Raw genomic sequence first — 13,363 nt, 5'->3', positions numbered from 1 at the left:
TGTGACCTGCAAATCGAGTTTAGAGAAACGTTATAGTTTAACACAAATAGAGTACATAGAATAAAGTATATACTTATTAATACAACTCTACGTGGTGTGAAATAAAATACACGAGACAGTTATCAGAAGTGAAGTTTATTTACATATTTCACAATCAATGAAGTAGTTTGGAAGAAGATGAAGATGAAGAAGAGCAGGTGTTGATGCGTTGACAGTTTCCTGTTACATAGTCGACCCGAGGACCTTCTCAAGGGCCCTGGTCTCATAGACCTGGTTCCTCTTGGAGACCAGGAACCAGACCAGGTGGGGTCTAGAGGAGTGGACCAGAGGCCTGGAGAGAGCACCTAGAGGTCACATTAATATGACCTCTAGGCGCGGAGGTCATATTAATATGACCTCCGCACCTAGAGGTCACAGAGATGACCCACAGGAAAAATAATCATCCACGAGATATTCAGCCTCCATGTTGGTGTCTTAATTGAGCCATGCAGTGTCACAATGCAGTGTGTGTATATGACGAGTGTGTGTTCCTGAGCCTCCAGCTGCAAAGACAACAACTCAAAGTCGTCATGAGAAGACCACGCCCACCACACTCCAAGAGCCACGCCCACCACGCGCCAAATTATTGTTAAGCCAATGTAAAACCTGAAGCACATGTCGTGTTCATCAAAACAAAGGAAGAGGTCCAGAAGGAGCTCGGCGGCTTCTTGAAACCACGACATCATCATCATCATCATCATCATCGTTGCACCACTCGTCGTTACGAGAGCCAGTTCAGACACTCGTGTTCTGCTCCTAACGTCTGAGATCCACAAACAACAACTCCTCATGCCTGTTGTCTCCGCTCTACAAACAAAGAGTTTTATTAACTGCGTCCTGAAGCTCCAGAGACCAGAACAGTTGCTGCCTCATAAACCCATCAACCAATCGGCGGAGGCCGTATGCACTAAGGGGGCGTGGCTTAGAGAGTAACTCACAGCACAAAGTGCAGTGGAAGACGACGGAAATAGAAATCAGTGCCGATTCCTGGAGATGAAGAGGAGCTCAGAACATCGAGTCCTCCTGTCTGTCAGCGAGGACCTGCAGCTGATGAAGACGAGCAGAGTTTCCTCCTCCTCCTCCAGAACTAAAAGCTGCTAACAAGCTGCTAGTGAGACACTAATGAGCAGCTAACGAGCTGCTAATAAGCTACCAACAGGCTGCTAACAAGCGGCTAACTAGCTGCTCATCGCTACATGTCGTCAACATCTTGAAGTCTCTCGTCTTTGTGAATGTTTGTTCAGAAGTTATTTTATAATAACGTGGAGAATAAAACTGAATGTAATACACGCCTCGTGTACAGGTGGAGGTGAGGAGGTGTTCAGCACCATCACTGTACAGGTGGAGCCACATCAATAAACTGTGTGTGTGTGTGTGTGTGTGTTCAGACATGTTGTGTGTTTTCCAAGTCTTACATCCACAGAAAGTTGAGTTGAAAACAATCAGCTTTTCACTCCTTCTTTCCTTCCCTTGTCCAGTTCCGTCTCCTCGGTACTTTGCCGTTACTTCTTGTCGGCGTTTTGATATATCTGCTCGTAGGACGGCGGCGGCGGGTAGGCGGCCATCACCATGTGGGCGGAGCCAGACGGCGGCGGGTAGGCCGGGTGTGCGATGCCGACCCCGGGGTCGCCGCCCGTCATCCCGTTGACCCCGAAGCCCTGAAGGCTGCCGGGCTGCTGGGACACTGAAGGAAGAGGAGGAGTCAGGGTTCTGGTCACATGACCTCTATTGTCACCTGCTCCCAGGTGTGAGGTGGCAGGGTGCCAGGTGTGAGGCGTACCTGGGGAGGTGGCAGGGTGTGAGGCGTACCTGGGGAGGTGGCAGGGTGCCAGGTGTGAGGCGTACCTGGGGAGGTGGCAGGGTGCCAGGTGTGAGGCGTACCTGGGGAGGTGGCAGGGTGCCAGGTGTGAGGCGTACCTGGGGAGGTGGCAGGGTGCCAGGTGTGAGGCGTACCTGGGGAGGTGGCAGGGTGCTAGGTGTGAGGCGTACCTGGGGAGGTGGCAGGGTGCTAGGTGTGAGGCGTACCTGGGGAGGTGGCAGGGTGCCAGGTGTGAGGCGTACCTGGGGAGGTGGCAGGGTGCTAGGTGTGAGGCGTACCTGGGGAGGTGGCAGGGTGCTAGGTGTGAGGCGTGCCTGGGGAGGTGGCAGGGTGCTAGGTGTGAGGCGACCTGGGAGGTGGCAGGGTGCTAGGTGTGAGGCGACCTGGGAGGTGGCAGGGTGCCAGGTGTGAGGCATACCTGGGGAGGTGGCAGGGTGCTAGGTGTGAGGCGTGCCTGGGAGGTGGCAGGGTGCTAGGTGTGAGGCGTACCTGGGGAGGTGGCAGGGTGCTAGGTGTGAGGCGTGCCTGGGAGGTGGCAGGGTGCTAGGTGTGAGGCGTGCCTGGGGAGGTGGCAGGGTGCCAGGTGTGAGGCGTGCCTGGGGAGGTGGCAGGGTGCTAGGTGTGAGGCGTGCCTGGGAGGTGGCAGGGTGCTAGGTGTGAGGCGTACCTGGGGAGGTGGCAGGGTGCTAGGTGTGAGGCGTACCTGGGGAGGTGGCAGGGTGCCAGGTGTGAGGCGTACCTGGGGAGGTGGCAGGGTGCTAGGTGTGAGGCGTACCTGGGGAGGTGGCAGGGTGCTAGGTGTGAGGCGTACCTGGGGAGGTGGCAGGGTGCTAGGTGTGAGGCGTACCTGGGGAGGTGGGAGGGTGCTAGGTGTGAGGCGACCTGGGGAGGTGGCAGGGTGCTAGGTGTGAGGCGTACCTGGGGAGGTGGCAGGGTGCTAGGTGTGAGGCGTACCTGGGGAGGTGGCAGGGTGCTAGGTGTGAGGCGTACCTGGGGAGGTGGCAGGGTGCCTGGTGTGAGGCGTACCTGGGGAGGTGGCAGGGTGCTAGGTGTGAGGCGTACCTGGGGAGGTGGCAGGGTGCTAGGTGTGAGGCGTACCTGGGGAGGTGGCAGGGTGCCTGGTGAAGGAGACGTTGAAGGCGTGCTCGTCCCTCAGGGGCGACGGGTACATCCTCCTGCGGACGAAGAAGCCGGCACCGCAGCAGAACAGCACCCCCATCATCAGCAGCACCCTGGGGTGCAGAGCAGACAGTCACCACCAGGTGGGTCAGTACATGTTGTGCAACACCAGCAGGACCCAGAGGACCAGCAGGACTCACCAGAAGTACCAGAGTCTCTGGATGGACAGAGCTCGCACACAGCAGCGAGTCCCACAGCAGTCCTCATAGGAGCGGCATCTACAGGGGGGAGAGAGAGAGAGAGAGAGAGAGACACTCACTTTGTACATCAGATCACAAACGTCTCTCTGCAGCGTCGTGGATGGTGTCGGGGTCAAGAGGTCAAGAGAGAGTGTGTGACGTGGTACTCACATGAAGTAGATCGGGTACCGGCCCTCAAAGTACCAGCAGTACTTCTTGGCCTCAACACACTGGAACAGACGAGAGGAACGAGCCACACACACACACACACACGGTTTAAATGATCCTCAAATAAAAAGACCAGAACATTCTCCGAGGGACCGCGGTTCTGAAGTCCACAGGGAGTGAAGAGGACCGCACCAGGAGGACGGCCCAGTAGAAATACATCAAGGGGAAAACCACATGACATCATTGGCCCACTTGGATTGGACTAGTGGTAGACCTCCAGGCCCAGTAGACCAGGTCCAGGGGTCTGGACCCCCGGACAAGGAGGACAGAACCCCAGGTAGCCCACTGGCCTTCAGAACCCCACTGGGTTCCTCTTGAAGGTCTAGTCTCTACTGGGTTCCTCTTGAGAAGGTCTAGTCTCTACTGGGTTCCTCTTCAGAAGGTCTAGTCTCTACTGGGTTCCTCTTCAGAAGGTCTAGTCTCTACTGGGTTCCTCTTCAGAAGGTCTAGTCTCTACTGGGTTCCTCTCTTGAAGGTCTAGTCTCTTCTGGGTTCCTCTCTTGAAGGTCTAGTCTCTACTGGGTTCCTCTTGAGAAGGTCTAGTCTCTACTGGGTTCCTCTTGAGAAGGTCTAGTCTCTACTGGGTTCCTCTTGAGAAGGTCTAGTCTCTACTGGGTTCCTCTTGAGAAGGTCTAGTCTCTACTGGGTTCCTCTTGAGAAGGTCTAGTCTCTACTGGGTTCCTCTTGAGAAGGTCTAGTCTCTACTGGGTTCCTCTTCAGAAGGTCTAGTCTCTACTGGGTTCCTCTTCAGAAGGTCTAGTCTCTACTGGGTTCCTCTTCAGAAGGTCTAGTCTCTACTGGGTTCCTCTTGAGAAGGTCTAGTCTCTACTGGGTTCCTCTTGAGAAGGTCTAGTCTCTACTGGGTTCCTCTTGAGAAGGTCTAGTCTCTACTGGGTTCCTCTTGAGAAGGTCTAGTCTCTACTGGGTTCCTCTCTTGAAGGTCTAGTCTCTACTGGGTTCCTCTTGAGAAGGTCTAGTCTCTACTGGGTTCCTCTTCAGAAGGTCTAGTCTCTACTGGGTTCCTCTTCAGAAGGTCTAGTCTCTACTGGGTTCCTCTTGAGAAGGTCTAGTCTCTACTGGGTTCCTCTCTTGAAGGTCTAGTCTCTACTGGGTTCCTCTCTTGAAGGTCTAGTCTCTACTGGGTTCCTCTCTTGAAGGTCTAGTCTCTTCTGGGTTCCTCTCTTGAAGGTCTAGTCTCTACTGGGTTCCTCTCTTGAAGGTCTAGTCTCTACTGGGTTCCTCTCTTGAAGGTCTAGTCTCTTCTGGGTTCCTCTCTTGAAGGTCTAGTCTCTACTGGGTTCCTCTCTTGAAGGTCTAGTCTCTACTGGGTTCCTCTCTTGAAGGTCTAGTCTCTACTGGGTTCCTCTCTTGAAGGTCTAGTCTCTACTGGGTTCCTCATGAGCAGTGGTCCCCAAACTACGGCCCGCGGGCCGAATCCGGCCCGCCTCCCCATTTGGACCGGCCCCCTGAACAATACCAGAGACGCGTTCCGATTTATTATTTTTTTCACCTGGCCCGCTGCCGTTGAGATTGCAGTGAGACGCGGAGAAAATGTGGAGTGGTGCTCTTCGCAATAGAACATCTTTGATGGGACGTGTCGCGTCTCGGCCAATCAGCGTTCAGATGTCCACAGCGTTTGGGAAATTAGGTTAGCTTGAATGTCATGGTGTGTTCACACCGGACGCGTCGAGAATTTTACGCAGCAGTCTCGACGCGCGTCGAAAAAAGTGTGTTCAGACCAGACGCGTCGCGACCGCAGAGTACTTCCACTTTTTAGTGGACTGAGCTGCACTCCCACTGCGCTTCTCGCTGCTCTCTCTCTTCTTCTCTCTTTGATACGTGTCTCTGACTTTCCCACCTACGGCGGCAGATCTCCTCTGCCATGAAACACATATGCCGGTGTTACACCCCTACTGGTTTTCAGACCTACTGGTTTCCCTGCGCGTGCGTGCGTTGTGTTCTCTTCACATCTGCAGCGGGGCTCTGTCTCGCTCACCAGATTCGTCACACATTCACAAACATATTGCTGGAGATCTTCAAGCCACCGTTCATATCCATTTCGGCGATTACGATTGTATAAGTGAGCAGTGCATCACAAGCCACGGATGAAGAAATACATTTTAGAAAAATAAAAATAAAAAGATCGCCCGACCTGGTTTCGATCTGTTTCACGCAAAAGGAGTCTGCACTCAAAGACACGCAGTCTGTGCGCTGCGCCACCAGATATTAGTTTGAAGTCAAGTAATTTATATATTGATCCATTAAGTGACATTTCTTATGTTTTCATGGGAACAGTTTGGTCGAAGGGATCTGGAACAACTGGTTACCTTGAGCGGATATTTACACTTTGAAACATGTTTAGCAATGCTTGTTCGCAACGCAACAACAACACAATACCGCACACAGGTGAGCACATTCTCACTAGCCCCCCCCCCCCCCCCCCCGGCCCTCCAGCAGACAAGGCAAACGTTATGTGGCCCTCTTAGGAAAAAGATTGGGGACCCCTGCTCATGAGAAGGTATAGTCTCTACTGGGTTCCTCTTGAGAAGGTCTAGTCTCTACTGGGTTCCTCTCTTGAAGGTCTAGTCTCTACTGGGTTCCTCTCTTGAAGGTCTAGTCTCTACTGGGTTCCTCTCTTGAAGGTCTAGTCTCTACTGGGTTCCTCTCTTGAAGGTCTAGTCTCTACTGGGTTCCTCTCTTGAAGGTCTAGTCTCTACTGGGTTCCTCTCTTGAAGGTCTAGTCTCTACTGGGTTCCTCTCTTGAAGGTCTAGTCTCTACTGGGTTCCTCTCTTGAAGGTCTAGTCTCTACTGGGTTCCTCTCTTGAAGGTCTAGTCTCTACTGGGTTCCTCTCTTGAAGGTCTAGTCTCTACTGGGTTCCTCTCTTGAAGGTCTAGTCTCTACTGGGTTCCTCTCTTGAAGGTCTAGTCTCTACTGGGTTCCTCTCTTGAAGGTCTAGTCTCTACTGGGTTCCTCTCTTGAAAGTCTAGTCTCTACTGGGTTCCTCTTGAGAAGGTCTAGTCTCTACTGGGTTCCTCTTCAGAAGGACTACCGTCTCTCTGTACATGAAGCCGTCGGCATCACTTCTTCTAGAAGGATGTATTCTTTACATCACAAACGTGCTACCAAAATAAAATTATGATTATATATATATTATTATTATTTTTTACCAATAAAAAAATTCTTTAAAATATATACATATACTGTATACATATATGTATTCATACATACATATATATACTGTATACATATAAATATATATGTGGACAAATATATATATATATATATATGTGGACAAATACATACATATATATATATATATGTATATATACTGTATACATATAAATAAATACATATTCAGTGTTTCTGAAGTTTCCATGTCGGTCATGTTGAGTCCTCGACGACCAGATGAAACGTTACATTTTGCTACATGATAATTATGAATCCAACGCCGCTCCTGAAACAATAGGCGGCTCGACATCAAAGAGCTGAACAACAAAAGCCACTTCCGTCGGCACACATCAAAGGGCGGCGGAACAATGGCAGCCGCTCACCTCCAGCAGGAGCCAGACCGCCAGCGCCACGCCGGGCAGAGGGCTCCCCATGGCGGCGCGGAGCGGACGAGGAGGACGCGGAGGAGCAGGAGGAGCAGCTCCGCTAGCACAACGTGGGGTTCATCCCGCCGCCGGAGAGCCGATGCAGCGGCGGGGCCGCGGAGAAGGAGGCGGCCCGGTGTCGGTCGGTCAGGCGGAGATTACCGGCATGCTGTGACCCGCATTAGCCTGTGATGTTGTCTTAGGCCACGCCCCTTTACCAGCCCGCCCCTGCCGCACGAACACGCACGCGCACACTCGTTTAAAGATAAGATGAGATGAGTGTGTTGGTCCCGCAGTGGACACGTGCAGGACGACAGCTGTTATCGTTATTATTGTAGAAATACTTTAGAATAATTGTTATTTCTCTCATTTATTGTCTCGTAAAATACAACAAAGGAAAAACTCCAAAGAAAAACTAAGGGAAAACTACAAAGTCCTGCATATTCATAAACATTAACTTCATGTTTAAACAGATCAAATGAAAGTCCAGTAAAATACTAAATAAATACTGCAGCAGGTAGGCCACGCCTCCTCATCCAGGAACAACGTCGTTGAGCTAAAATGACACTTTAGCTTTTTAAGTGTTTTAAGATGAGCAGCCGGACGCTCCAACCACAGGACACCCAGTGAGCCAATCACCACGCAGCATCGGCTATGACATCATCGGTTATGACATCGTCAGCTACGACATCATCGGCTACACGACGTCATCGTCTTTATATGTTTGACCGTTGTCGTCTTCTCTCCCCCGGAGGTAACCAGCTTGAGTCAAGTTTAAAATAACAAAAAAAAATTTTTTTATATGAGTCATGAGACACCAGAATGAAACCAGTAGAGGTCAAACCAAGGTCACCAGAACACCCCAGAGGGCAGGTGAGCACCTCTGGGGTCTGCTGCAGGAAATTAAAGACGTGACACGGAGGTCTGACTCAGGTCCGTTTGTATTGGAAGTGACACAAGAACCAATACAGAGAATCAGGAGCCAATCAGAGAGAGAGAGAGCACACACACACACACACACACACACACACACACACACACACACACACACACACACACACACACACACACACACACACACACACACACACACACACACACACACACACACACACACACACACACACACACACACACACACACACACACACACACACACACACACACACACACACACACACACACACACACACACACACAGAATCCCCCGTTCATCTTCACACACATCCTGGTCTCGAGGTCCGTCCCCGTATCTTCGTCCTCATCAGCTGGAGGGTCAAAGGTCAAAGTTCAAAGGCAGGGAAGCAGGCGTCTTCGGGGTGAGCCACCTCCGACAGGAAGTAGATGACTCCAGCCATACCTGAGGGCAGAAACACGGCCATTACTGCCGGCTGGGCCCGGCGCCTCGTGGTGTGTTCAAGTGTCACCCTGTAAAACGTAGTGCTGATGAGGCATGTTAATAAGTGCTGCTCTGTGATTGGCTGTGATGGGAGCATCATCACGGGGCTGCAGCCAATCAGCAGCCGGCGGTACCTTCAAACAGCGAGTAGGGGCGGTCCGGGATGCGGCAGCCGTGAGTCCCATAAGCAAGGCACCACTCGGCAAACTGGGAGGACACGCAACTTTATGTTAATACACAAGAACAAGGGATGATCATGAAGAAGAGAAGAACCATCAGGTTCTCTCTCTACATCTATGCTACATCACTCTCCCTGCCTCTCTCTACCTCTCTCTCTCTCTCTCCACCCCTCTCTCTCTCTCCCTCTCCCTGCCTCTCTCTACCTCTAACTCTCTCTCTCCCTCTCCCTGCCTCTCTCTACCTCTCTCCCTCCCTCTCTCTCCCTCTCTCTCTCTCCCTCTCTCTTTCTCTCCCTCTCTCTCTCTCCCTCTCTCTCTACCTCTCTCTCCCTCTCTCTCGCTACCCCTCTCTCTCTCCCTCTACCTCTCTCTTTCTCTCCCTCTCTCTACCCCTCTCTCTCCCTCCCTCTCTCTCTCTCCCTCTCTACCCCTCTCTCTCTCTCTACCTCTCTTTGTTAACACCTGACGCCTACGTTACCCACAATGCAGCAGAGGTGAGCCAGAGGCCCATTGAGGTCTGGCGAGCTCACTTCCTGCTGATGTCACACGAGGCGCCGGAGGCGGGTCGAGTGACGTCACACGAGGCGGGCCCCTCCGGCGCCCCCTACCTTGCAGTAGCGGTACAGGTGCTTCCTCTCCCCGGTGAGCCGGTACAGCGACAGGAAGGCGTAGCCGTTGCCGGCGGCGCCGTGGCAGAGACCGTCGCCCTTCCTGAGGAGGCCGCGCTGCCAGATGACATCGCCACAGTCCAGCGCCTCCTTCAGGTACTTCTCCTCCTGGAACACCTGGGGAGACACGGGGGAGTCAAGGAGAGAGAGACATGGGTGAGTCAAGGAGAGAGAGAGACATGGGGGAGTCAAGGAGAGAGAGACACGGGTGAGTCAAGGAGAGAGAGAGACACGGGTGAGTCAAGGAGAGAGAGAGACACGGGTGAGTCAAGGAGAGAGAGACATGGGTGAGTCAAGGAGAGAGAGAGACATGGGGGAGTCAAGGAGAGAGAGAGACACGGGTGAGTCAAGGAGAGAGAGAGACACGGGTGAGTCAAGGAGAGAGAGACATGGGGGAGTCAAGGAGAGAGAGACATGGGGGAGTCAAGGAGAGAGAGACATGGGGGAGTCAAGGAGAGAGAGAGACACGGGGGAGTCAAGGAGAGAGAGACATGGGTGAGTCAAGGAGAGAGAGAGACATGGGGGAGTCAAGGAGAGAGAGAGACATGGGGGAGTCAAGGAGAGAGAGACATGGGGGAGTCAAGGAGAGAGAGAGACATGGGGGAGACAAGGAGAGAGAGAGACACGGGGGAGTCAAGGAGAGAGAGACATGGGGGAGTCAAGGAGAGAGAGACATGGGGGAGTCAAGGAGAGAGAGACATGGGGGAGTCAAGGAGAGAGAGACATGGGGGAGTCAAGGAGAGAGAGACATGGGGGAGTCAAGGAGAGAGAGAGACATGGGGGAGTCAAGGAGAGAGAGACATGGGGGAGTCAAGGAGAGAGAGACATGGGTGAGTCAAGGAGAGAGAGAGACATGGGGGGGTCAAGGAGAGAGAGAGACATGGGGGAGTCAAGGAGAGAGAGACATGGGGGAGTCAAGGAGAGAGAGACATGGGGAGTCAGGAGAGAGAGACAGGGGCGCCCTCAAGGAGAGGAGAGCAGCAGCAGGTGCAGCGCGAGAGCGCCATGTGGAGGTGCGCGGTGCGTGACGTCAGGATTAACCGCAGCGTGCAGCGCCCCGCCTGGCCACCAGGGGGCGCCCTCACCTTGGAGGCCAGCAGCAGCAGGTGCAGCGCGCCCGGCGCCCCGTGGCACCACTGCACCAGCCGGTCGCTCTCGTTGCTCAGCGACGATGGAAAGTTCCCCGAGCGGAACTTCTGGTGTCGGACGAAGTCGATGCTGGGCCGGACGAGCCCCGACAGAACCGCCGGCTGGACCCGAGACCCCGGCTGGAGAGAGAGAGGGGGGGGGGGGAGAGAGAGAGAGAGAGAGGGGGGAGAGAGAGAGAGAGAGAGAGAGAGGAGGGGGAGAGAGAGAGATTGAGCGAGGGAGAGAGAGAGAGGGGAGAGGAGAGAGATAGGAGAGTCCAGAACCGCGCCAAGGAGACAGACCACCGGCTCTGGTTTGAGTTTCTGTCCCTCAGTTTATAAGAGTCTCTCTCCCCCCCCCTCTCTCTCACCTGCATGAGCATGTAGAGGATGCCCGCCGTGCCGTGGGCGGCCCCTATGTAGTGTTTGTGGTGCCACTCGTACAGCAGTGGGCCGCGCTCCGCCTGGTTCTGCCCCGCCGCCGCCTGCTGCCCCGACGCCAAGATGGCCGCCACCACCTGAGGGGGGGGCATTAAAACATATGAAAAACAATGTTTATGCCTTTCTTCTTCTCCTGATGTGTGATGCGTCTTGTTATTTGTGTTGTTGTTGTTTGTGTTGTTTGTGTGTTGTTTGTGTATTGTTTGTGTGTTGTTTGTGTATTGTTTGTGTGTTGTTTGTGTGTTTACTGAACATCACGTGACCCAAGACAAACGACTGAAAAGACTGTAATAAAATACTTATTATATTGTTATGTTGTTGAAAACTAAAGAAGAAAAAAAAGTATATATATATTTTTTTAATTTATAATTACGATGTTTGTTTATTTTTGGGCTGTTAAAAATGCAGCTATGTTTAAATGATATCCATATAATGTGTTTTATTAGAAGTGGCCGGCTGGTGCGTCTTGTTGCCGGGCAGGATGAGCCGGTCCTGAGGAGAGGAGCCGTTGCCAAGGACAACACGTGATGGAGAAATCTCATAAGGGGGCGGAGTCAGTGAATGAGTGACAAGCATCAGAGACATGATGATCAGAGTTAAGGTAAAGTTAACATCACACAAACACAGATGTGTGTGTATGTGTGTCTGTCTCTGTGTGTCTGTATGTGTGTCTGTGTGTGTGTCTGTGTGTGTCTGTGTGTCTGTGTGTCTGTGTGTGTCTGTCTGTGTGTCTGTGTGTGTGTGTCTGTATGTGTGTGTGTCTCTGTGTGTCTGTCTGTGTGTCTGTGTGTGTGTGTCTGTATGTGTGTGTGTATGTGTGTCTGTATGTGTGTGTGTCTCTGTGTGTCTGTCTGTGTGTGTCTGTGTCTGTGTGTCTGTGTGTGTGTCTGTGTGTGTCTGTGTGTGTGTGTGTGTCTGTGTGTGTGTGTGTCTGTATGTGTGTGTGTATGTGTGTCTGTATGTGTGTGTGTGTGTGTGTGTCTGTATGTGTGTGTCTGTCTGTGTGTCTGTGTCTGTGTGTGTGTCTGTGTGTCTGTGTGTCTGTGTGTGTGTGTCTGTGTGTGTCTGTGTGTGTGTGTGTGTGTGTGTGTGTGTGTGTGTGTCTGTGTGTGTGTCTGTGTGTGTGTGTGTGTCTGTGTGTGTCTGTGTGTGTGTCTGTGTGTGTGTGTGTGTGTGTGCTCATCCACTTGTGTCCCAACTCAATGTAACAGATGGTTATTACATCTAAAGATGCTTTCCAGTTTCAGCTCCTCTTCTCTCCAGGGAAGAGAAACACACATATATATATATATATATGTATATATTAGGGCTGTCAGCGTTAACGCGTTAATCTATGCGATTAATTTGGCCGCGTTAACGCACTAAAATATTTTAACGCAATTAACGCAAGTTTTTGTAATTTTTTTAAAACCGCGGCAGAGGGTTTGACATATGTTGTCAGTCAGTTAAAACAATCATTTCTCTGTTCGAAAATAAGGATCATAAATGAGTTCAATAACTTTTTGGATGAATCTGATGTTTCACTGAAGAAACAATTTATCATCCCGATATTAAATACCTCGCTGGCACTTTATATGTAGGAGCTTCTTTGAAAACACAGCTCTGTGTGAAGTTTGGTCTTTAAAAAGGAAACCTTTTTAACCCTGTGATTGGTCATTTTGACCCGATTAAATATTAACCCTCGCCGCCTTTGGGTCATTTTGACCGATTCAATGAACACCTCCTGTTACCTTTATATTTACTAAGGACCTATTTTACCCTTTGGGTTCAAGGCTCATTAAAAGCCTGTCAAGAAAATTATTAGAATTAATATTGGCGTGAGGACACTTTATGAGTTTGTTGAATAGAGCTGAGATTGTTCATTGAATGTTTGAATTAGAACAGGGGGGTGTGTCACATGCAAAGACTTTAAAGGGTGAATTTAATTTGTTGTTGTAAAATGTATAAAATGCCCCCAGCCTCCAGAGGGTTAACGTGACATATGTGAATGTCAGTCAGTTATCAAGGCCACTGGTTCTGCTGCTGTTCAGTGTTAAAGATGACAGGACCAATGGGGTCTCAATATACTTCTTTTCTTTTTACGAATCTGATGTTTCACTGAAGAAACAATTTATCATCCACGATATTAAATACCTCGCTGGCACTTTATAGGTAGGAGCCTCTTTGAAAACACAGCTCTGTGTGAAGTTTTGTCTTTAAAAAGAATGAACTTTTAACTTTTAACTTTTAATTGCGATTAATCGCAATTAATCGCGATTAATTAATCGCAATTTCAAAATGTGCGATTAATTAGTTAATTTTTTTTAATCGATTGACAGCCCTAGTATATATATATACATATATATATATATGTATGTATATAAAGTGTATAACTCAACGTTATTTATCAGATAGGACCTGAACTGACTGATGCTAACACCACTGTAGTAGCATCACTGTGGTAGCATCGTTGTGGTAGCATCACTGTGGTAGCATCACTGCATTAGCATCACTGTGTTAGCATCGTTGTG

At 50.9% G+C, this 13,363-nt stretch overlaps 2 protein-coding genes across 7 annotated transcripts in view; both read right to left on the bottom strand.

Moving 5' to 3' along the window:
- Positions 1–119: 119 nt before the first annotated feature.
- On the bottom strand, positions 120–7,234 carry vopp1b (VOPP1 WW domain binding protein b). Of its 3 annotated transcripts, none has more exons than XR_008834037.1 (6): positions 6,998–7,234; positions 3,388–3,446; positions 3,178–3,255; positions 2,957–3,090; positions 425–1,723; positions 120–366 (listed from the first exon to the last, which is right to left on the bottom strand). XR_008834037.1 is itself a non-coding variant. In XM_056433873.1 (5 exons), exons 1-5 carry the CDS (start codon positions 7,046–7,048, stop codon positions 1,542–1,544), a joined length of 504 nt encoding a protein of 167 aa, XP_056289848.1. In that variant the 5' UTR covers positions 7,049–7,234; the 3' UTR covers positions 120–1,541. The 3 variants fall into 3 exon arrangements, 1 of the variants encoding a protein (XP_056289848.1); XR_008834038.1 differs by having other exon boundaries at positions 120–368; positions 1,455–1,723; XM_056433873.1 differs by having other exon boundaries at positions 120–1,723.
- A 931-nt stretch (positions 7,235–8,165) lies between these two features.
- lancl2 (LanC lantibiotic synthetase component C-like 2 (bacterial)) overlaps positions 8,166–13,363 on the bottom strand; it is a 12,556-nt gene continuing 7,358 nt past the window's right edge. For all 4 annotated transcript variants that reach the window (XM_056433902.1, XM_056433903.1, XM_056433904.1 and 1 more), the window contains exons 6-10: positions 10,784–10,930; positions 10,371–10,553; positions 9,226–9,402; positions 8,573–8,645; positions 8,166–8,399 (exon numbers count right to left, since the gene is read on the bottom strand). In XM_056433902.1, the coding sequence (XP_056289877.1) occupies positions 8,323–8,399; positions 8,573–8,645; positions 9,226–9,402; positions 10,371–10,553; positions 10,784–10,930 (657 nt within the window). In that variant the 3' untranslated portion in view covers positions 8,166–8,322. The remainder of the gene's footprint in view (positions 8,400–8,572; positions 8,646–9,225; positions 9,403–10,370; positions 10,554–10,783; positions 10,931–13,363) is intronic.

This window comes from Pseudoliparis swirei, chromosome 16 (assembly GCF_029220125.1).
Source record: "Pseudoliparis swirei isolate HS2019 ecotype Mariana Trench chromosome 16, NWPU_hadal_v1, whole genome shotgun sequence".
Lineage (NCBI taxonomy): Eukaryota > Metazoa > Chordata > Actinopteri > Perciformes > Liparidae > Pseudoliparis > Pseudoliparis swirei.
Note: the sequence above shows the minus strand (reverse complement) of the source record. Positions and strands in the feature narration are given on the sequence as shown.